Raw genomic sequence first — 21981 nt, forward strand, 5'->3', positions numbered from 1 at the left:
ACCGAGTAGCTTTTTGTTTGTGTGATGCTTTTTTTGTTTTGCAGTTGTCACATACATATGGGTATCTTCATCACGGTTTCTTCATCCTCACCAGCGTATCATTCCGTTGGTTTAGAGGGATGTAAGAGTTTGAGAGAAGTCAGCCCATCCTTTGGAGTTCTCATGAAGCTCACTTCACTGGAGCTAATTGATTGTCAGATCCTTGAGAAGCTTCCAAGTTGTATTCAGATGGGATCCCTTATGAGTCTCGAACTTTCTTGTCTTCCAAAATTGAGGGAATTGCCAGAAACAAAAGGATGCACCGTTTATCGACATTAGATCTAACTAGTTGTCAAAACCGAAGCCATCTTCCACTTTTGGGGTTATTGCTACAAGTTTCTTTTTCTTTTCTTTTCTTAAATTATTTTGCTAACATAGAACAGTGTTGTGTTTTTATTTTTCTCAATAGTTTTGTATTTCAGAGTTGCTTCCTTATGTTGTTTAAATCAATCATTAAGACTAGAATAGTTGTCAAAGGTAAGTTTGCCTTGTTGGGCAAAATTTGTAAATGTGTATAATGAGAAGTTACGCCTTAAGGCAAAACTTTTAGGTTATTCATTCTAAAGTTAGTCAAGTTAGATCATAAGGCATAACTTTAAATTCCACAGTGACTCAAGTTAGGCTATAAGGCATAACTTTTATATTCCAAAGTTAGTCACGTTAGGCCTTAAGGCATAACGTTATATTTCGAAGTTAGTCAAATCAAGTCTTAAGGCATAACTTAATATTCCAAAGTTAGTCAAGCTTTAAACATAACTTTAGATTTCAAAGTTAATCAAGTATAACTTTAGATTTCAAAGTTAGTCAAGTTAGGCCTTAAGGCATAACTTTAAATTTCAATGTGAGTCAAGTTAGGCCTTAAGGCATAACTTTAGATTTCAAATTTAGTCAAGTTAGGCCTTAAGGCATAACTTTAGATTCCAAAGTTAGTCAAGTTAGGCCTAATTTTAGATTTCAATGTTAGTCAAGTTAGGCCTAAGGCATAATTTTAGATTCCAAATGTAGTCAAGTTAGGTCTTAAGGCATAACTTTATATTCCAAAATTAGGCCTTAAGGCATAACTTTAAATTCCAAAGTGAGTCAAGTTAGGCCTTAAAGCATAACTTTAGATTTCAAATTTAGTCAAGTTAGGCCTTAAGGCATAACTCTAGATTCCAAAGTGAATCAAGTTAGGCTTTAAATTTCAAATTTAGTCAAGTTAGGCCTTAAGGCATAACTTTAGATTCCAAAGTGAGTCAAGTTAGGCCTTAAGGCATAACTTTAGTTAGTCGAGTTAGGCCTTAAGGCATAACATTAGATTCCAAAGTTAGTCGAGTTAGGCCTTAAGGCATAACTTTAGATTTCAAATTTAGTTGAGTTAGGCCTTAAGGCATAACTTTAGATTCCAAATTTAGTCGAGTTTGACCTTAAGGCATAACTTTAGATTCCAAATTTAGTCGAGTTAGGCCTTAAGGCATAACTTTAGATTTCAAATTTAGTCGAGTTAGGCCTTAAGGCATAACTTTAGATTCCAAAGTTAGTCAAGTTAGGCCTTAAGGCATAGCTTAGATTCCAAAGTTAGTTGAGTTAGGCCTTAAGGCATAACTTTAAATTTTAAATTTAGTCAAGTTAGGCCTTAAGACATAACTTTAGATTCCAAAGTTAATCAAATTAGGCCTTAAGGCATAACTTTAGATTCTAAAGTTCGTCAAGTTAGGCCTTAAGGCAAAGTTAGTCAAGTTAGGCCTTAAGGCATAACTTTAGATTCCAAAGTGAGTAGGCCTTAAGGCATAACTTTAGATTTCAAATTTAGTCAAGTTAGGCCTTAAAGCGTAACTTTAGATTCCAAAGCGTAACTTTAGATTCCAAAGTGAGTCAAGTTAGACCTTAAGGCATAACTTTAGATTTCAAATTTAATCAAGTTAGGCCTTAAGGCATAACTTTAGATTTCAAAGTGAGTCAGGTTAGGCCTTAAGGCATAACTTTAGATTTCAAATTTAGTCAAGTTAGGCCTTAAGGCATAACATTAGATTTCAAAGTGAGTCAAGTTAGGCCTTAAGGCATAACTTTATATTTCAAATTTAGTCAAGTTAGGCTTTAAGGCATAATTTTAGATTCCAAAGTTAGTCAAGTTAGGCCTATTCGGCCTATTCCAAATTTAGTCAAGTTAAGTCTTAAGACATAACTTTAGATTCCAAAATTAGTCAAGTTAAGCCTTAAGGCAAAATTAGTTAAATATTTATATAAAAAGAAATATTCGATTGAGAATAGGCCGAATCGGCCTAACTTCAATTCACAAACACACGTTAATTACTTCAGTTCACAACAAAACAAATTAAAAAATCCTAAAAAAAATATGTCAGTAGTAGCATTTCTTTTCCTTAGAAAGATATGTTATTTTTCATCTTATTAACTCTAAAAAGAACTTAGAGAATTTAGCTATTTGCAAATTCTTGCTCAGATCCAGACACAACACAGTACTTCTTTTCATCTCAATTTTTTTTTTTTGGCCCAGCTGTCACTTCATTCTAGTAATTGTAAAATCAATTTTGATAGACATTCTGAGATCTATATTTTTTAAAGATCTAGTTATTAAACCAAAAGACTTCTACTGCAATTGGATATAAGATTGTTTCATGAATTGATCAAAAGAGAACTTAGAAAGAGAGAGAGAGATCCAATTTTCAAAGTGACGGTATTCTGGGAGAGAAAGAGAAGGATGAGAGGAAGGAGGTAATAATGTGTACAGGGGCATTTTCGTCCTAATATATTAACTTAATATAGTGAAGGGCAAAACTTAAAGATCGTCAAATTAGAGGGCAAATATTAAAGACCAGCTCAAAATAGGGGCATTTGTGCCAATGACCCCTCTAACGTTGGGTTAAGGAATGAGAATACAAAGTGGGCCACATTAGGTAAGAAGATAAAACATGGGTCAATTTTGATAACATTATTATCCCAATTGATAGAGATAGTTACTTTTTCTTCAAAATATCTGTTTTATTTTCTTCAGTTCTGTGTCCAACCAAATTATGACGTATAATTGAAACTGGATGAATAATGTGTTTGGAAATCATTTGTCATTATTTTTCTTCTTCTACCTGAAAATTTTCGACCGAGTATAAAAATAGAAAAAATAACAAGCTGGACAAGTAGACATATGATATGACCATCGAAAGGAGATGGAAAATTAACAAATGTTACCTTCTCTGTTCAACTTTACAAACTTGCAAGATGTAATTGGTTAGGACATCGTTAATCCTCGGGTTAAGCCTGGTTGATGTTTTAAGTTCAAAACCAGTACTGCCTGAAAGAACGCAAGTTTCTGAATTCTGATATCGTGATTGGTGTATATTTGTTAATTCATTGTAATATTACCTCAGTTAAAACTTGCCATCATTCGTCTTTTTACTAACAAATAATTTGGTTACCTTAGATGCAATAGATAAACAGTGAGCTACTATCAAATATTTACAATGATCAAGGCCAATAAGTTGGTCTATCTTATTGCCTCTGCCAGTTCGCAGATTATTAACGCCTCCGTATAGCTATTTCTCATATTTTTGTAATTAATTAGGTGACAAATACAGAACAATAAGGGGAGATTTTCAAAAATATACAACTTTTGAAAATTATTACACCACGTCCAATATACAATATTATACAACATTATACCTAGGGGGAAAAGCATTATACACCTCCATATCAACCTCGTATAAAGTGTATAATAGTGTACAAAAGGTGTTCGTACACAAATATGAGCTAAATCAGTAACAAACTCAAAGTATGGGGCTACATGGCGTAAATATTTTCAAAAATAGACAGCGTAATTTTCCCAAATTATCCACGGGAACGGGAATGTCATTGTCAAGCTATATTGCTTTCAAATTTTATACAAAATCCAGTCTCAAAGGTGCTCATTTTTACCAGCATCGAACTTGAAACGGAAGAAATATCCATTGGGAGAAGAAAATTTTCCAGTTAAAAGACGTGAAATATCCTACAGAGTAGGGTACAAGGTTGCTACATTGAATCCCAAAAGGACGATCAAGCTTACGTCCACATTGTGTAATACTGTCAATCAATTACAAAAACTCGGAAACAAATGCTGCCAGACAAATTAAAAAACGCCTAAATACATGTCCCTCAAGCAAATGTTTAATCTTCCCTTAAAAACTGGGTAATTTGGGTGATCAGTAAAGGACCCTTATCAAAATAGAGGAGATTTAACCATCATGCCTGACCATTGGACCAACTTGAGACCTATTTGCCTCTTCTTTTTACTTTCCTTCACCATCAGAGAGGATGTGTAGACAAAGCAATAATTGCTTCCATCTACTTAGCTCACTGCATGTCCAAAAAAAAAAAAAAAAAAAAAAGGAAAGAGCTTTGCTTGGCTGACCTTCCTAAGAACGAATGTCTCTTTTCTCTTTCTCAAGTATACAACAAATAAGTGGGATGAGAGTTTCTTACAGCTACAGCAAGCTTATTAAATTACATTGGCATACATCTCTGGCTTTGCCACCTGCCACCGGCTCATTATTGGCACTAAGGGCACTCCTTCCAGTACCGAATGGATCGGTCAATCCCACAAGACACAAATGTAGCTTCTACAGGGGAATGCACAAGCCAACGGGGTGCACCAATATGGTTGGAGGGCCATCTAGCCACTTTTTCTGTCGTCAGAGCATCCCATGCAACAATCTGTGACCAACATCCTATTAATCTCTCTAATTTTACCTGTGTTCGTATTAAAGAAAGTCAAACTTACCTTATTGAGAGATTCATCAATTGATAATACAAATTCTTCTGTATCATTGAATACAGCCTGCATCGAAAGCATTTTTCAACTGTCAAATGTCAACAAGAATATGAGAGCAAAACATTCCCATATATGTGGAAATCAAGGCTCATAATCTAAACAAAACAAGAAAACACTTTTGAGTGGTGCATATATAAAAATAATATAGCCTAATTACAGAAGATGAACACGAAGATATAGGAAATCCACGTGGGGGAAGTTATCTCTGACTATCACATCTCAAAAATCACCTGAACATCCATCAAAAAATTAACATAATTTTCCAGGTTCGTACATAGTACGCGAAAAACTACTCTTTTTTGATGAAGAAAGAATAGTTTTTCGCGTAATTCTTTGATTTCCACGTATTAGATGAATATTGAATTGAGACGGGTTTAAATGGCGTACATGGATATTGAAGATTCAAATGGACGACCCCGACTAGCTTGGGATTGAAGTTGAAGCGTAGCCGTTGTTGCTGTTGTTGTACTTTAAATGTATTAGCTTCTAAATTTTTAGATGCAATTCCACAATGACCATGAGAGCTGCGGCATATCTAACAAGCAGTTTGGAATCCAAGTAGAAGCTTCACAAGAATGATAAACCGAAGCCAGCATTCATGGTATATGATGACATGTATTGCACATTCAATAATGGCAAGCAGGCGATATTTCATAAATATGTAACTCCAGTTCTTTGCTTCTATTTAAGCCTATATCCGCTCAACTATACGGAGCAGCCAAATTAAGCTTTGCTTTTCTTTTTCTTTTTTAAATCAAAAAAAAAAAAAAAAAATTGTGACAAGAAACATGAACTCTTCAAAGCAAGCTGTGTGACCCTGGCATACCTGGCAGCGCAACTGTGTATGTGTAGCTCCAAGATATTGTTTGACCAATCTTCCTGTGCCAACTTCCCAAAGCTTCACCGAAGAGTCTTTTCCCGAGGATAGAATATACCTAGGAAATATTTGAAATAAACAAGCTTGACTAGGCATCTAAAGCCCTATAAACTATCAAGGATTATCTCACATAGAAAGTAAAGCAAGTTCCACATTGCAATAAGAAACAAAACATGAGGTCAAGTAGACCACATAGGGTCGCAAATAAAAATTCGACACAAAAGATGAACATCATTCTTTTTGTTCATGTGCATGAGCAGTACACTAGATAAACTTGGTAATCAAGCAGGCAATACTTTACTGGAACTGCTTTGTGACAAAACGTGATGAGAATAGAATATTCTCATTGGCAGCTCCTTTTCACAAGTTTCCGACCCTCTAAACAATGTTAAGAAGAAAAAAGAACCCTCTTCATTTCTAGGCAGTGGTTCAAGTGGAATAAACCTCTTTCTCCAGTTGAAGAAAAGGTTCCTGGTCCTAGCTTGTAAGCTGTATGTAACCATAAGGGATCTCTAACCTTTCATCCTTTGAAAAATTTGCACTTGTGGCCTCCGCCGCTCCATGTGCACCATCTATGGATCGCACACAGCTAGCAGTTACCCCATCCCATAGCCGAATTGCACCATTTTTGGAAGCAGTTACATACAATCCGCCAGTACATGAATACCTAACCTGCAAGGAAGTATAATGGTCAGTAAAAGAATCCTCCGACCAAAGAATACTAGATACCAACTTTACCTGATTAATAGCAGCATTGACACCCATCTCTTGGAAATTTGGTGGCAGGTAGCATTTGAAAGTGTTGATGTCATATAGATGAGGAATTGAATGATCAGTTCCTGTAACAACCAACATTATCATGAGAAAATCTAACCAATCGGCAAGGTGCAAATCGTGTTCAATACTGCTGCTGCTTCACCTGAATGAGTTAGCAGATAATGATAGAGGGAAATATAGGAATAGATAATCTTATGAGTACAGAATCAAAAAATAGGTTAGAGATTAGATGCCAGTTTTAAGAAGAAAGCTTGCCATCCACTGTGGTGGGAATTACCATTAACAGTTTTAGTACTTCATATCAAGTAGTTACCAACACCTTATCATCCATATTTCCTCTTAGTTGAAGTTGAGATCAATCACCAACGAGCTGCCTCTCCGAAGCTCCATTTCTTCCTTAAGATTTAGAAACCAACATCACATGTTGATTCAGTCAACCAGGTATCAATATCATAGATTGAAGGCTTTTGTTTCTAACTGCCTTAACATTTGGTTTACTTTTCACTTTGTAGATGATGTAAATGCTATTTGGATTTCACAGGCTCCGTACATTTGCAACAGGGATGGCTTTTACTCGTTTTGTTACTAATGTCATTCCCTTAGTGCTGAATTTGTGAATAATACAAAGTTACATTTATTTGTTCACCGGTGAATAATACAAAAATTACTAACTTAACCAAAAAGTAATCTAAAAATCTAGTTAGAAGTTAGACGTAACTGCACAGAATGGATTAGCACATACACAAAGAACATATTGCATTACGAGATTTGATCACCAATACCGAAAAGATGGACAGGAAGATTTTTACACTTCATAGCATAGGCATGCATTGCTTTTTTTTGTTATGGTAGAAACCTGTACAAGTATGATTTCCCTATTTCTCCAGTATTTTGGACAAAAGATTGTAGATAATTTCAGGGATAAAAAGTTGTCCGACATAGCAACATTGACTCAGCTTTAGGTTCACCTAACTAGTAACAGCAGCCCACAAACCAGCATCTAACTAAAAAGAAATTTACTTGCCTGCCAGAAGAAAGTCCCCGGAAGGATGGAATGACACCGACCTTACATTATGTGTATCCTGTTGAAACATTTAATCCAATCCAATAGAATAGTTAGTATATTTTCTAAACTAAATCCAAGCTTTATGCTTGGTTTCAAAATTTAAAAACATTTGAGTGACCTGAATCACTCTAAATGCTCTCTTTGCTACCGTTTTGGAAAAATCAAAGAACCTGAAAACAGCCAAAAGAAAGGAGTATTTAGATCATATTCCAATGACAAACATATTAGGCAACTTCACAGTAAATCATACTTGATGGTGCGGTCTTTTGCTCCAGATATGAGTACAGTATTTTGCGGATGAAAGTCCAAGTCATTTATTGGCTGCAGTTATGCATAACTTTTGGGTAAGAAACAGGGAAAATCCTGAGATAGTCACAACTAAGAAACTGAGATTCATAGGAATAGAGAGAGAAGAGGTGCCATCAATAACTAAAAGGAAGCACACCATCACATCGCCAGACACAATTTGATAAAAGAGATATGCTCCCCTTTTTATTTCTTCTTAGCATTTTAATGAGACTACCTCACACAAAGTAGGGGTAAGGTCCGCGTACACCCCACCCTCCCCAGACCCCACTTGTGGGATCACACTGGGCATGCTGTTGTTGTTGTTGTTAGCATTTTAATGAGAGGAGCATCTACAGGCAAACATCATACAAACAAGTCCAGTTAACTTTAGTTTTGTTAAAAGTAATCCAGTAAACTTCTTACTTAAATAGTGGATAATGAGAGATGTTTTGAGCCAATGTTCAAATTAACCGACCTAAAAAAGTTAATACCAGGACAACTGAATCAAGAAATGTAAGTATCACACGATCAAGATCTTACTTGTTGATGATCATAAAAAGTCCGTATAACAGGCCTCACTGGGCCATCCCTTGCATCTGGCTGCATCATTTGCTTAACTTTTGCAATCTGCACAAGTTAATGCTTTTGTTTTAGAAGTAGAGAATGAAAGTAAGAGTTCTAAAGAAATGATACAATACCTCAAACAATTTAATTGATGTGTCCGCGCTTCCAGTAGCAAGAAATCTTCCATCGGGACTGAATCTGGCACACCTTGCAACATTCTAAAAGAAAATTCTTGCGTTAAAACGTAATGCCGGAAATCGGCAATAGAATAAAGTTGAGAGCTCAAAACAACCTACAGCTTTGTTTAAGATACAACCTTGTGCTCGGAAATATGTCGTGACTCATGCTTTGGGATATTTTTTGACGGCCCTTTTGTATCGTTCACGCTACTGTTGCAAAGCAAAACTGGATTATCAAATCCACCAAATGACAAGCCTAACATCATTCATATATATTTCTCAAGAAAGAAGAAATATTTATTACACAAATCCAGATAGAGACAGGAAATGGTCTTTACATTGGTCCAGACAGTTAAGTTAATATATGGTGAATCCTGAATCTGAAAGTGAGTCCACTCTGTAAATCTTGAGACATACTTAATGATTATGAGATGCTTTTTGATGGCTCACTATAGTGTATTAGCCACTGCCTTACTAGATCTCTTGGTGCACGGATTAAAAGGATCTTGCCTGCTACTCAAGGCTTATGTAGTGTCAAACTTACAGTGACTTAGCCTACAAAAATTCTATGATTGACATGACCTAGCCCAAAATGAAAGCTGTTACAAAATAAAGGTTCACCCTCATGCATAAATATCGAATAGAACTTAATTAATATACGGAATGAAAGTCATGATTGGTTCAAAAGGTTTAGCTGCTAATCAGTTTTTGAAAGATGTAATTAATGAAAAAAGGAAAAGGACAAAAGATATTCAATTGGATACTCTAGTTTTTTCCATACATGGCAACAGGCGAATTATTCCATATTAGTTATTACTCTTCGATTACAGAAGATTAGTACTAAAGTATCCAAAACATTTCCCACAATCACCAGCTAATTTCCTCCTTTTTACTCAGTAGAACTTGTCAACTGCATACATCAGCATGGCACAAGGATTTTAGAGTCTCGGTCAAGCGACGACACATTAATTGCACTTTAACACTCAACTAATTAAAGAGAACTCTTAACCCTTCAGGTTATTAAACAAAAATAGTTTGATGGGAGATAAATTGCCTGAAATCAACAAACGCAGCCCGAGGGGCTGGGATTGAGCCATATGCTGCAGTTATGCTTGGATCAAAAGGTACAGCTATTGAAACTCCTCTAAGCGTCTCATCTTTCTCCACTGCAAGACCCTGTTAACGGCTTAGACTGATAAAGAAGCTTTTTTATATCTATTCTCTTACCCAACGTTGAGCAGCTGAAAATCCGTGAAAGTCGAATAATAGCAAACCTTACCAACCGATACAAACCTTTGCGACCAATTCAAGTAGCTTGTTGGGAGCAGCTTCAACATTCATTGGTGTCATTGTAGCTGAAGCTACAGCACTTGCAGCCTGTCATACATGCATAGCGGAATTCATCAAAACCTCTAAATAACTTAGCTTAATTACATACCATTTTCTATTCAAAACATGTATAAGACACACAGGTTGATCTTCTCAACTTTGTTTTTTGAATCCCATCATAGTGTTAGACCATGCAGTTAACCTAGGAACAGATGTCTGCTTTTGGAGACCTCTCACTTGCAGCCCATATGTTATTAGAGATATGTTACGGAAGGTATCCATATCACTTATCAGAGAAAAAAAGAAACATACAGCATGATGACCAAGGAAAACCAAGAATACATGTGCTGGCCTCCGCAAAGAAAGTTTGAGGTCAAATTTTGTGGAGTTCTTGTAGAAATTTCCTTGTTCAAGGGGATAATTACAGTGGGACTCTAGAATTTTGCAAAATTCTGTAGCAAGGAGGCTAAGATAGTCATGGGAGACTCCTCTTAACTGAAACCGCAAAAAAAACCAATTGGGGCTTGAACAGCCAGCAACAACATACTCAGTGTAATCCCACAAGTGGGATCTGGAGAGGTAGAGTGTACGCAGACCTTATCCCTACCTTGGGAGGCAGAGAGGCTATTTCTTAAAGACCAAAACCTTAAATATCCAATGTAGCTATAAATTCCAAATGCCATGCTAGCAACCATGATCATTTGTTCAATCCCCAATAAATATTACAAGACATGGTAAGTCTGTTTAGAATAATGTTTCTCTTATAGTGAGCGAAAGCTGGCTCCGACACCATGATTATCAAAAAAAAAAAAAAAAAAAAAATATGATACTATCTATTCAATCTTTGAACACTCTAAATCTCTTCCTAATCATGGTAATAGGAATAAATCTCAAATAAATCAGATCTATACGTATAGTAAGATCAGTGCATACATCATCTCAAGAGGAATAATCCTGCAAACCTGTTTCTTCTACCCTTTCCTTCACCATTGTCTACACAATCATTTAACTTAGTTCAAAGGCTAACTGGAACTTCCTTGTTTCCAACATATTCCCTAACCTGTGGGGCATCAACTTAGAGAATGGTTATTAAAAACATTTTCTAACTTGATGCCCCCACAAATAAAGCCTAATCTCTCATACAAAAACATTCACACACTTCAACAGTGTTATCTCTTCTTCTCCAAACCTGTTTTTTCTGGACAATTTATTTTACACAAACTCCAAACTTTCAGTCATGAGTGCGTGCACGTGTTGGGAAGTGTTGTGGAACATTGGAGAGCAACCGGTCACAATAATATGCATCCTAGTCGGACCAAAATCGCCCTCAAAGCAATGACCCGGCACGACACAACATTTGTTTTGATAAGTTGTTACTGTTTTATCTCTGTTAAGTTTCAATATTGTAGTAATTTTTCCAACAACAGTAATGTTACAGACTTACAGTCATCAAAGATGTTCTCTAGGGATCCCAAAGACGGTAAGTAGTTTCTAAGGTTAAATACAACAACATACACAGTGTAATCCCACAAGTGGGGTTTGGGGAGGGTAGTGTGTACGCAGACCTTACCCTACCTTGGAAACTAGGGAGCCTCGGCTCAAGTATAAACATTTCAAAGCAGTACGAAAAAGAAAACAGCGGGAGTGAAGAAGCCATGAAAAAATACTAAAGAAAGCATCACAGCACATTTTTAAAAGGGGACAGTAACTACAATAATCGAAGTAGAAGAAAGTTTCTAAAGGTTAAATGTATGTGTATAAAACCAAAGAATAGAAGAAAGAGTACCTGATTGAGATTACTATCACGAAGGTGAGCGACAATGAGAGAATTAACATGACGATACAATTTCCCATCTTGCAGTGTTTGCTCCAAACTACTATTATTACTCTCCATTTTAACTGATTATTACTTCCTTAACTTATTCTATGAAACAAACAAGAATAATACCAAAGAATCTTTATTTGATACACAAACTGCAAACCCTTTTCATGGAAAAAGCTGAAAGTCAAATACTTATGAGTTTCTGAACTCTACCGCCGCCATTTTAGTCACTTCCCCGACACCCACGATGCTTCTTGGTAGCCTAATATGAATTTGGTTTAGGAAAAAAGTTAATTTTAGGTTTTTCTTTGTTTTATAAAGGTTGGGGGTCATTTGGTTAAATATCCAATAAGCAGTGAAATTAGAACTTAGTAGTGCACATTTGCAATTTATTCTTTCAGCCATCAGCTAATTATAAATAATTTTCTCAAATCTCGAAATTTCTTATTATTTCCAATAATCATAACCGACCACATTACAATTTATTCTTTGCATCTGTATAAAAATAATTTGGGAATCTATGGTAGATTTAATAAAAAGATGACCGCAAAAAAAAAAAAAATTGATCATCGAAGCAATAAATTTAAATTAATCATTAAATTAAAGAAGGCAAAAAAAAAAAAAAAAGAAGAAGAAGAAAATCATGCATAAGAAAGTGCAAATTTACCGTTGAACTTTACGAAAAGGTCCAAATATACCCCTACAATGACTTTTATTTTAATTAAGAAAATTTCGTCAGCGAAAAAAGTGTATTTGTGCCATTTGTATAACGGCGGATGTATATGCTCCACGCTTTTTATGAGGAGTATATCAGCTCTAAATCGTAAAGTTAAGGGATATAGTTGCACCTTTGCCCTAACATTAATGTTGTTGAATTGTGTATGAGTGGACCATCTGAAGGATGAACGGTTGAATCAATGTGGAATCCAAGATTTATCAATTGGTCCTTTCAACATGTCCGGTTGTACTTCTAAACAATATTTGGTGGTGCTAATTGTGAAATTTTTATAATGGTAAAAGGAAACACATTAGCATCGGATATGGTGCGGTTAATTAATTGTTGAACCGTAGTGTTATTTTCTTGAAATATGTAAGGTTTGAAAGAAACTTGGTGGGTCCTTTAATTGATATTTGCACAAATAACTATATTTCGCGTCACTTTCCCTCTATTTCTTAGTACTTTAATCGCATTCTTTATAATGAAATCGTTGTATTCAAGCTTGTGTTGGTATGTTTGTGTGTTTAGGTACAACGAGGCAAAAATGAATGAAAACCGAGCGAAGTTTGGTTGAGTTTGGAGGTGTATCACACTTGAATGAGATGACGAGAGGATCGCACAACACAGAAGAAATTTGGTCACTGAAGGACCTTATGTGATGGTCAGGCAACGTGCAGCCAGCGCGAGAAATTGTGCTCTCTGAATCTCGGTCTCTGATGACACTCAGACGTGCAAGCTTTGGACACACGACGCGCAACCTGTTACACCCCAGAAAATTTTATGTTACTAAGGCTACAGACGGCTTAATGTGAGCTCAAGGAGGAGCAAATATTACAAGTATAAAGGATGAAATTCTACTGTATTAGCATGAGGATAGCATGAGTATGATATTTGGAATTCGTACAATATGATAGGAATGATACGTTAAAAGATATATAGCCCTCATGCCAAGTGGCGAGGTGTGGCCACATGATGGGTTTTTTATAAAGGACATATGACAAGTTATATGGACAATATATGTGAAGTTAAACACAACTCGAAGGACCCTTGAGCGAATCCAAGTGTAAGCCTCGAAAAGATGTTTTTAAGTTACGTTTTCGGGTGATCTGACTTCGGGAGGCCATAACCCCATCATGATTTGGGAATTTGGGAAAACTCCAAATATGAAAGTTGTAGATAATTGAATTAGCTTTCCAACCATAGGTCGTGGGCCTGCATGTGACATAGGGATAAAAAGTTATGGATGTTTTAAGACAGGAAGGTAATCTTTGGGCAATGGGCTCGGCCCAACCTTGGAGCTCAAGGTCGGTGGGAATCGACCCAAGACCCATATATAAGGGCTAAAGTCATAAAAATTCATTCATTTACACATCAAGAAGTCCACAAACTTTTAGAGAGGGAGAGAGGAGAGTTAGAGAGAGAAAGTGGAGAATCGATCAAGTTCGAGGCCCGAATCCGAGGCTCGTGAAGGATAAAGTGTAGTACGAGTTGTCGTCATCGTTTTAAGCTAAAAGTTGAACTTGGGGGATGTTGGTTTCGTGGTGGATGCTCATATAAGGTATGTTTAAGATGTTAATAATGTTCTTACCATGATCGTTGATAGATTTGACGGGTTAGAAAAGAGAGCGACGTTGAAAGTTCGGTTATAATTTTTGGATATCAAATGACTTGGGGGCTGTTTTGGTATGATTAAATGGATAGAATTAGTTGGATATTGATATAAAATGATTTTTGATATGTTGTTGATAAGTTGTTGTTCTTGAATTTGGGAGAATAAAATGTATGAAGATATCGTGTACAAAGCGTATACTGGGCTGTTTTGGTGTATATCTTTGGGAGTTGATGCTTTGAGTTTAAAGTGACTTATATGAGATGGTTGTTGTTGTTTTTGTTGTTGTTGTTTGTTGATTGTGTTGTTAAATTGAATTGGAATTAGAGGGAAGCGAAGATTACGGGGAAAATCTTTGCCGAATTTACGGAAGTTAATTACGAGCTTAGAGAAGTATATGAACCTTTTTCAAGTTGTCTACGGGGTTTCCTTTACCTTGATTGTGGATTGGCCAGTGTTTGAAAGCATAAGTTAAGCTAATCACGTAAGCGACAAGGTGTGTAAGGCAAACCTTTCTTCCTTTGGCATGATTCTTGTTGCTATTCATTCTATATGTACTCCATATAATTCCATTCTTAGACGAGTAAGATGTAAATGTTTCTTGTGATGGCTTATTGATATTGTATTCTGTTTCCAAAGGGAACACCCATAAGGTGCCAAGTTGAGTTGTGTATATGGTTTTACTAGTGATTTCGAGAAAATGAGTTTTATACTAAAGGAAACATAAAGTTTGATTTTCAAAACCACTCCGAACGGGGTGCGAGATTTTACTACTTCCTTTCATTTACGATTTATGTTTACATTCCATAGTATCATCCCTTTGTATTGATATGATCATTTTTTTCCTTTGGGTAGGGCAATAAGATGAAATTGAGTGGAATATAAGTAGTAAGAATTTCATAACAATTCTACCCTCAAACCTGAAAGTATGTCCTCCTAAGTCTAGTGAGATACAAATTTGATAACTTCTTATAAAGACTAAGGCTAATAACTGGATTGTGATGAATTGATTAGTGACTTATGATATGAATTGAAATTGATATTTGTGGATTGAGTTTGTGTTGACATGATTGCGATATTAAGCCGGAAGCGGCTGCCCGAAGGGGCCATCATTATTATGCCGGAAGCGGCCGTCCGAAGGGACTATTGTGATACTAGCCGGAAGCGGCTGTCCGAAGGGACCATTACATTAACATGTCGGAAGCGGCATGTGTGTTGGATTGCATTATTTACTTAAAGATTGTTTTGAGACTTCGTGTGCACATTTATGTTCTTCAGGCGAAGAAATTTCAGGTATTGAGTTAGATTGTGATTTCTTCTCTCCTAAATCAAATTATGATTATGATTTGTTACCACCTTACATACTCGGTACATTGTCCGTCGACGTCCTTTTTGCCTGGGGACGCTGCGTTCGTACCGCGGCCCAGTTGTTTAGCCGAGGGTTAAGTGTATAGCTAGGATGCTTGACGTCATTTGTGATTGGCAAGTTCCACCTTGTTCGGAGTGTGCTAAGTCATGTATAGATATATATGATTATGGGTATGTCGGGGCCCTATCCCGACTCATAATGTTCGGTTTACTTCTTAGAGGCTTCGCGAGACGATTGTCTGTGGTATGTTTGTCGAGATGTCGACAAAGTGATGTCAGTTGAGTCATTTGTGGATTTTAAAAGAGTATGTATTTTAGATGATTTTCGTTGGCTTAAAGTATTTATTTGATTGAAAGTTTTCATAATCGTTATAAAGATAATGATTTCTATTTAGAAAAGTTTCATGTTTTTAAAAGTTTTTTGAAATGACGGGTTTTGATAGTGCGAATGTCTAAGGGTTCGCTCGACTCGATGAGAGTCGGGTGCCGTCATGCCCTACCATTGTTAGGGTGTGACAAAGTGGTATCGAGCTTGATTCGTTCTAGGGGTTGTCTGCAAAGTCGTGTCAGGTAGAGTCTTATTCATGGGTGTGTTGTCGACCACACTTATGAACAAGAGGCTACAGGGCATCTAGGATGGTTTCCCTTCATTCATATCATAGATTGTGCTATAGAGCTGTGTTATAGACCTTAAATCCTTGCCGCTAACTTTAAGATTTGAATTTTCGTTAAGTGATTGTAAAGTGCAGCCATGATTACGAAATTGGAATTGTTTGTAAGAAAGGTAAGTTCTCTGATGATTAATGATTGCTATTTGAGGTAAGTCTTGCGGGTTAAGGATTGCGGTAAGAAAGGTATGGTTGCTTATCGAATTGAGAATGCCATTTGTGAAGAGCATTTGTACAGGTATGTATAGGGTGTTGCAAAATGATTGTGGCCCTGTGAGGCATGTTGATATATTTTGATTGTTGCCCTGTGAGGATTATTGGTTAGCTGTGTACAGGTGGGCAGTACAAATTACAGAGCAGGTTCTGCCAACTATGTGAAGATGGCATTGTTTCCGTTCTCATTGATTGGCGAAGCAAGGGAATGGATGCATAATCTGCCTGCCAGGCCTATTACCTCTTGGCAGATTTTATCAAGCAAGTTCATCGAAAAATTCTTTTCATCCAGGAAGACCAAGGAGCTAAGAGGGAAAATTGCTAGTTTCACTCAGAAAGATTCTGAATCTCCACCACAAGCATGGGAGAGATACAAGGGTTACTTGGGAGACTGTCCACATCACATGCAACCAAAGGTGATCATCAGACACTATTTTGTGAAGGGGTTGAGGCATGACTCTAGAGCATTATTGAATGCTTCAGCTCAGGGCCAGATTTTGACCAAAACATATGAGGAGATAGAAGTTGTTCTAGATCTAATGTCTAAAGGTAGTTAGGAGTAATCAGAACCAAGTCGCTCAGGAGTAACATAGAAAGCTGCTGGAGTGCTTCAAGTAGATGATATTACCACTATTCGAGCAGACCTTGGTCAAATTTTTCATGTTTTTAACAGGTTGGCCAATGCTCCATTTGGGAATCAGGTGCAGCAAATTCATCAGGTGCAAGCAAATTGCGATGATTATGGCAGAGATCACCTGTTCGCAAATTTTCCTTCGAATCTTGCGAACCCATAATCCATCTACTACATGGCACACCAGAATTGGGGTGTTGGGAATCAGTTCGGAAACAAATATAATTCGAATTACCAGAACAACTATCAACAGCCTCAAGGGCAGCAGGTGAGTAACTCTTTGGAAGAAACAATAAAGCAATGGATGTCTTGGAACCAGCAAATGGCTCAGCAGCAACGACAACAGGTGATCAATGAAATGCAGAAATTCATTCATGAGCTAGAAAGTCAGATGGGCCAGATGGTAGTTTCTCAAACTGTCAGACCACAGGGTGCTCTTCCAAGCAATACTGAAAAGAATCCGAAAGAACAACTTCATGATGTCTCTTTGAGGAATGGCAGACAATTAGAAGAAGTTCCTCCAAAGAATAAGAAGGTAATGCTGAGCTGATTCCTGCTAAGAGGACAGAAACCAAATAGAAGAGTGTTGATATTATTGCAGAGCAGTCAGAGGTTGTGGCGTGTAGGCCACCACCATCGTTCCCGCAAAGACTTCAGAAGCAGAAGGTGGATTCAGCTTGTAAGAAATTTCTTGAGATCTTAAAACAGGTACACATCAACATCCCTTTGGTGGAGCTCTTGCAAGAGGTTCCAAAATATGTTATGCACATCAAAGATATTATTGCAAACAAAAGACGTCTGACAGAGTTTGAGCACTTACTGAAGAATGCAGTTCCAGGGTGTGGAGATCCGGGCAGTTTCACTATTTCCATCACTATTGGGAGCGTTGAGATTCGGCGAGCATTATGTGACTTGGGTGCTAGTATCAATATGATGCCTACTTGTGTGTTCAAAACATTGGTTTTGGTTGAGTCAAGACCAACAACTGTGACGTTGCAGCTTGCTGACAGATCGTTGGCATATCCGAATAGTATAATTGAAGATGTTCTAGTAAAAGTGGGGCCTTTCATTCTCCCAGTTGATTTCATCATTCTTGGTAATGAAACTGACAAGCAAGTGCCTCTCCTTCTTAGGAGGGGATTTTTAGCTAACGTTGATGCTATTATCCAAGTCAAAGAAGGTAAGATATCCATGACGGTGGATGGTCAGGAGGCTACTTTTGACATGTTCATAGCCATTAAATTGCCTCCTCACTATGAGAAGCTGAAATTGATAACCATTGCAGAACCTGAATTGACAAGTGCAGATCTTGATTATTTCGTGTCTTCGAAAGACACATTGGAGAGGGCATTGGTCTATAGCGAGGAGCTAGAGGGTGATGAAAAGGTTCAAAAGTGTCTTTTCATCCTTGACACTACTTGCACACATGTGCAAGGAAATAAGCCATTCGAAGAGCTCAAGAGTCCTGACACGTGGAAGAAGCCAAAACCTTCCATTGAGGAGGCTTCGGTTCTTGAACTTAAACCTCTACCTTCTCATCTTCATTCTGCTTATTTAGGCAGTGATAACACTCTTCCTGGGATTTTTTTTTGCTTTTCTATCTGATGTGCAGGTTGAACGTGTGTTACGAGTGCTCAGAGATAGAATAAGAGCTCCTGGCTGGACCATAGCAGACATTCGGGCCATTAATAGCTCATTTTGCATGCACAAAAAATTGATGGAGAAGGACAGCAAGCCGAGTATTGAGCTGCAGCGAAGGTTGAACCCAATTATGAAAGAGGTGGTGAAGAAAGAGGTAATCAAGTAGGTTGATGTAAGATTTATTTATCCTATCTCTGACAGTAAAAGGGTGAGCCCAGTCCAATGTATTCCAAAGAAGGGGGCATGACTGTAGTGAAAAATGACAAAGATGAGCTGGTGCCGCAGAGAATTGTAACTGGTTGTCGGATTTGTATTGACTGCTGAAAGTTAAACACTGCAACGTAAAAGATCATTTCCTTTACCATTCATGACCAGGTGCTAGATCGGTTGGTAGGGCACGACTACTATTCTTTCCTAGATGGTTATTCGGGTTACAATCAAATCATGATAGCACCGGAAGATCAAGAGAAGACCACTTTCACATGTCCCTATGGCACTTTGCATTCCGGAGGATGCCGTTCGGGTTATGTAATGCACCAGGTACCTTCCAGAGGTGTATGATAGATATTTTCACCGAAATGGTGGAAAAATTTGTGGAGGTATTTGTGGATGACTTTTCTGTATTTGGAGACTCGTTCGATGATTGTCTGCAGCATTTGGATGCAGTCCTTGCTCGTTGTAAGGAGACAAATTTGGTGCTGAATTGTGAGAAGTGTCACTTCATAGTTCGTGAAGGTATTGTTCTCGACCACAAAGTTTCACATAGAGGTGTTGAAGTTGACAAGGCTAAGGTGGAGGTAGTTGAGAGGCTACCACCCCTATCTTCTGTAAAAAGGTTGCGTAGTTTCTTGGGACATGTAGGTTCCTATCGGTGATTCGTCAAAGATTTCTCAAATATTGCAAATCCAATGTGCAAATTTCTTGAGAGAGAGGTGAAGTTCACATTCAACGAAGCCTGTCTAGGGGCTTTTGAAGAGCTGAAAAAGAAGTTGGTTGTTACATCCCGTACTTTTGTACGTTGGATTTGTCATAAGTTAATCGACATAAGTTCAAGAGCAAGATTTTTTTTAAGGCTATAAGTATTTATGCTACGTTTAACAAGTGATAAGTAAGTGTCGTGAAGGTAAGAGATTAAACAAATCGAATAGTATAAGTTTCATCAATGTTATACAAGTACCTTCGGGCTATGGTTCGAACCGCTCGCACCGGAGAATTTTGGTCATATTCAAGTATGCAAATAAAGAGATCGATTTATAAAAGGATGAATACCCGAAATGATTTAAGACTTAAAATTGTGGTGACGGTGATTGGAAATAATATTTTTGTATGCACCAAAGAGAGGCAACGGACTAGTGCTATATCACATGATCGTGTTTATGAGTATATAAAGTGTGTTAAAAATAATTTAATTTATGCAAGCATATTGAGATCTAAGAGATAATTATGTGTCATTAGTTTTATATTGAGGTGTACTGGAGGATTAAGGAAATAAGTATTTTTTAAAAATGGATAAGGTCTTTGGAGACACCTTTCCACGTGGGACCACCTAAAGAAAAAGAGAAGGTGAATATTATACCTATATATTACACGTATAGTTGGCTGCCTTTAGGATAATGTTGCATATTATTGAGGTAATTAATATAGTGGGCCCCACATGAGGAGTTCCTTTGCATTCTCATATGAAAGAAGATATTTCCTTTGAAAATAACAAGAGCGGCAACGTATACAACCAGCCATACGCACAACAAATTGCATTTTTCATTTTTAGGTGAGTAAGCTAACTTCCTCTATTTGATTCCTTTTCCAAAATCATAAGTCCTCATCTTCATCTCTCCATGGTTGTAGAGATCAGCCCGATCCTTGTAAAGCTCGAGTAAGGCAGTTAGTTTTCCCTAAATCAAGGTATGAAATCCATTCCTATCTCCGTAGATGAGACTGTATAAGCGATATTAGTTTGTTTATCGATTAGGACTCTCGGGACGGTGATCGAAAGCCGTGAGTCCAAATTATTGTGATTCTTACTAGTTGTAGGTATTGGGTTGCCTAGATTGTGTATGTTGTTGTTGTTGATGTTGTGGTTCTTGATGTTGAGTTGAGGAAGTGATAAAAGTAGGGGAGATGCTGCCCGATTCTTTATAGAAACAAGTTATCATTTGATATACATCATATACTAGTGTTCTCTAAGTTGATGGGCGCATTATCATTGTTATAGGTTGAAGTGCTAATTGAGGCGAGTTCATTATTGAGTGCGTATTGACAAAAAGAGGTATGTCAAGGCTAAGTCTTCTTTCTCTTGGCATGTCCTAAATGCTATGAGATATAAACGAACCTTATTTTAAAGGACTCTACTGTTAGTAGTCAAGGATATTCGTATTATTCATTTCCTTCTGATATTGTTCAAGCATGATATAAGTCATATTCCAAGTCTTATTGAGATTCATGATATTGATGTTGGTTTCTCATGATGAAATCAGAGGCATAACGACCTTATATCACTCTGAAGGAAGTTCTAAAGATTCAAAAGAATTCCTCTGACCCCTATGTACCTTCGTAAGAGTAAGATAGGTATTGATAGGTATCTATATAGTACATATTCAGGTTTGTATATTTCACCAAACGTACCACCGGATGATGACTAGTTAGGCAGATATGCGTCTTTAGTTACCACTGGGTCATAGACGAATGGGCAGACGCGCGTTACCACAGGATTATAGCCGGATGGGCAAACATGTATTCACCACCGAGCGACGGTCGGATGGGCAGTTACGCATTTACGCCGAGCTATGGCCGATCGGGCAGATATGTCATATGCAGTTACCACTGAGCTACGGCCGAGTGGATAGTTACCACAAATTAATGGGCAATCAGCGTCATGATGATGAGGTAGCCACTATGAGATTGTGATGTTCGACCAAAAATGCATATATTTAATCATTGTTACCTCATATTTTAGTACTTTTAATCGTCTTTTGAGTATTAATTATAGTGGTTTGGACTAATATTATATTTTTATTTTGCAGAAATAAAACGGTGTGAGGATGAAGGGATTTGGACCAAAATTAGATGCAAAATGTTGAAATTGAGAACAAAATAAATAAAGGGGCCAGCAGCTGAATGGAGGGATTACAATAATTTTATCATATGAATATATACAAGGATCGGTGGAATTAAAAAAGGAAAATAGAAAGAGGAGACAAGTGGGGAACCTAATTATGGGCCAATGATGGGAGAAAGTAACTTTTGCAAAAGATGAATTAAATTGAAGAAAGGAAAGAATACCTGGAAGGCGGCAGCAAGAATTGAGATGCTGGAAAATTGTGCGCATGCGACACACAGTTTAATTTTTGGACCCCACTTCTTCCTATTTTATTTTAGACTCAGTTATTTTATT

General features: G+C 37.2%; 2 protein-coding genes and 1 non-coding gene across 9 annotated transcripts; 1 reads left to right on the forward strand and 2 right to left on the reverse strand.

The window, feature by feature from the left end:
- Positions 1-3971: 3971 nt before the first annotated feature.
- On the reverse strand, positions 3972-12045 carry LOC132044882 (cleavage stimulation factor subunit 50). Of its 7 annotated transcripts, none has more exons than XM_059435415.1 (14): positions 11707-12008; positions 9885-9968; positions 9646-9767; positions 8729-8798; positions 8547-8630; positions 8389-8475; positions 7811-7881; positions 7679-7730; positions 7519-7576; positions 6456-6556; positions 6235-6389; positions 5667-5775; positions 4790-4846; positions 3972-4722 (listed from the first exon to the last, which is right to left on the reverse strand). In XM_059435415.1, exons 1-14 carry the CDS (start codon positions 11812-11814, stop codon positions 4567-4569), a joined length of 1314 nt encoding a protein of 437 aa, XP_059291398.1. In that variant the 5' UTR covers positions 11815-12008; the 3' UTR covers positions 3972-4566. The 7 variants fall into 7 exon arrangements, with proteins under 7 accessions (XP_059291398.1, XP_059291397.1, XP_059291401.1 ...); XM_059435414.1 differs by having other exon boundaries at positions 8729-8801; XM_059435418.1 differs by having other exon boundaries at positions 9646-9757; positions 9871-9968; positions 11707-12007.
- A 4575-nt stretch (positions 12046-16620) lies between these two features.
- On the reverse strand, positions 16621-16728 carry LOC132044883 (small nucleolar RNA R71). Its single transcript, XR_009412296.1, has one exon. It is a non-coding gene; the product is annotated as a small nucleolar RNA R71 (small nucleolar RNA).
- Positions 16729-17124: 396 nt separating this feature from the next.
- Positions 17125-19465, forward strand: LOC132044880 (uncharacterized). The gene is made up of 5 exons (XM_059435412.1): positions 17125-17484; positions 17529-18458; positions 18562-18744; positions 18966-19130; positions 19244-19465. Exons 1-5 carry the CDS (start codon positions 17125-17127, stop codon positions 19463-19465), a joined length of 1860 nt encoding a protein of 619 aa, XP_059291395.1.
- The last annotated feature ends 2516 nt before the right edge of the window (positions 19466-21981 follow it).

The sequence above is a fragment of the Lycium ferocissimum genome, unplaced genomic scaffold (genome assembly GCF_029784015.1).
Source record: "Lycium ferocissimum isolate CSIRO_LF1 unplaced genomic scaffold, AGI_CSIRO_Lferr_CH_V1 ctg5384, whole genome shotgun sequence".
Taxonomy (NCBI): Eukaryota; Viridiplantae; Streptophyta; class Magnoliopsida; order Solanales; family Solanaceae; genus Lycium; species Lycium ferocissimum.

Bases quoted from the DNA above. Each gene is read 5' to 3' on its own strand.
- LOC132044880 (XM_059435412.1), top strand. From the start codon at position 17,125: ATGGCACACCAGAATTGGGGTGTTGGGAATCAGTTCGGAAACAAATAT. The intron at 17,485-17,528 runs GTAATGCTGAGC...GAAACCAAATAG, and splicing joins TTCCTCCAAAGAATAAGAAG to AAGAGTGTTGATATTATTGC. The intron at 18,459-18,561 runs GTTCTTGAACTT...TCTGATGTGCAG, and splicing joins CTTCCATTGAGGAGGCTTCG to GTTGAACGTGTGTTACGAGT.
- LOC132044882 (XM_059435414.1), bottom strand. From the start codon at position 11,814: ATGGAGAGTAATAATAGTAGTTTGGAGCAAACACTGCAAGATGGGAAA. The intron at 7,882-8,388 runs GTAAGATCTTGA...GCATAACTGCAG, and splicing joins CTTTTTATGATCATCAACAA to CCAATAAATGACTTGGACTT. The intron at 6,557-7,518 runs GCAAGTAAATTT...TGGTTGTTACAG, and splicing joins CGGGGACTTTCTTCTGGCAG to GAACTGATCATTCAATTCCT.